The sequence below is a fragment of the Galendromus occidentalis genome, unplaced genomic scaffold (genome assembly GCF_000255335.2).
Source record: "Galendromus occidentalis unplaced genomic scaffold, Mocc_1.1 scf7180000076190, whole genome shotgun sequence".
Classification (NCBI taxonomy): domain Eukaryota; kingdom Metazoa; phylum Arthropoda; class Arachnida; order Mesostigmata; family Phytoseiidae; genus Galendromus; species Galendromus occidentalis.
The window spans coordinates 1-1,288 of NW_003804179.1; the positions used below are offsets into that span (position 1 = coordinate 1).

General features: G+C 53.2%; 1 protein-coding gene across 1 annotated transcript; it reads left to right on the forward strand.

Moving 5' to 3' along the window:
* Positions 1-129: 129 nt before the first annotated feature.
* Positions 130-741, forward strand: LOC108865100 (ATP-binding/permease protein CydC-like; the record flags this gene model as incomplete). Its single annotated transcript, XM_018641766.1, has 1 exon — positions 130-741. A coding segment is annotated over one exon (612 nt), but the record flags the coding sequence as incomplete, so codon positions are not given.
* Positions 742-1,288: the final 547 nt, after the last annotated feature.

Consider the following 1,288-nt stretch of genomic DNA (forward strand, 5'->3'; position numbering starts at 1 on the left):
AAATTGCGCCATGCAGCGCAGCGAGTGACAATGTTTGTCAGTCAAGGGAAGCCTGATCATTCCGACGGTCTGCGCTTCGACGCAGATTTTCAGGAGATCTGTTTAAATCATGTCAGTTTCCGCTGGCAGGAAAAACGTCCTTACGTCATCGAAAATTGCAGTTTGACTTTAAGGCGCGGTCAACGTGTTGCTGTCATCGGGCCATCCGGAGCCGGTAAATCAACTCTGGTTGCCATGCTTTTGCGCGTAGTTGAGCCGGAGACCGGAGAGCTGACAATAGATGGCCACTCCTATAATGCATTTGATATTCGTGATCTTCGTAAAAATGTTGCCTGGTTGTCACAGACGACACATATTTTTGCGGATACGATACGAAATAACCTCTGCCTTGGTGGGTGTTATTACCCGGAGGAGGCCCTCTGGAATGCCCTCAGCCAAGCAGGACTGGCGCATGTTGTCAAAGACCTGCCAGACGGTCTCGACAGCTGGGTCGGTGAAGGGGGTAAAGCACTTTCAGGCGGTGAGGGGCGTCGCCTTGTTCTGGCGCGGATCCTGCTCTCAGATGCGCCGATTATTATCCTTGATGAACCGACAACCGGCCTGGACGCTGAAACTGCTGAAAGTTTTTTCAAAACTTTTGAGGCTGCCACCAAGGACAAAACTGTCCTGCTTGTGCTTCATCGTCTCACCGGTACTGAAAAGCTTGATTTGGTTTGGAAACTGGGTGATGGTCACGTGAAGGTGAGTGAAGCGTCTTAAATCAAAGCTGAGACTGGTCACGCGCGCCCCTCCAGATTATCAGACCTCGTATTGCCTCTGTCAGTCGAAAAGGAATGCACTCCATGCGCCCATGTCTCCGTCTTCTACCGATTGTTTTGGCTCTTGGTCTTGCAGCGTGCGACGGTGGGTCGGACCGCGACAGATACCCGGTTTTCTTTAAAGGAGGGTCGGTCGCGTTGACGGAGGCAGGACAGTCCATCGTTACCTATGCAGCAGAGGATGCGCGTAGGCAGCACGCTCGCTCCGTTCTTGTTATCGGCCATGCGGGTGCGGGTAAAAATCTCTCGGCAGATGAGCTTTTGGCGATGAAGCGCGCATCCAATGTCGCATCGGCGCTTGTGCGCAGCGGTGTTAACGGCCGCATTATCGAGCAGAAATCCCGCGCGCCCAGAAATACGCGCAATGCGGCTGTGGCTGCCAGAACGGTTACGATTGAAATCGATCCTTGAGATCGCGACAGTCAGAGCATGTCTGAGACCGCGACCTTAACGGATGTGACGTCGGTCGA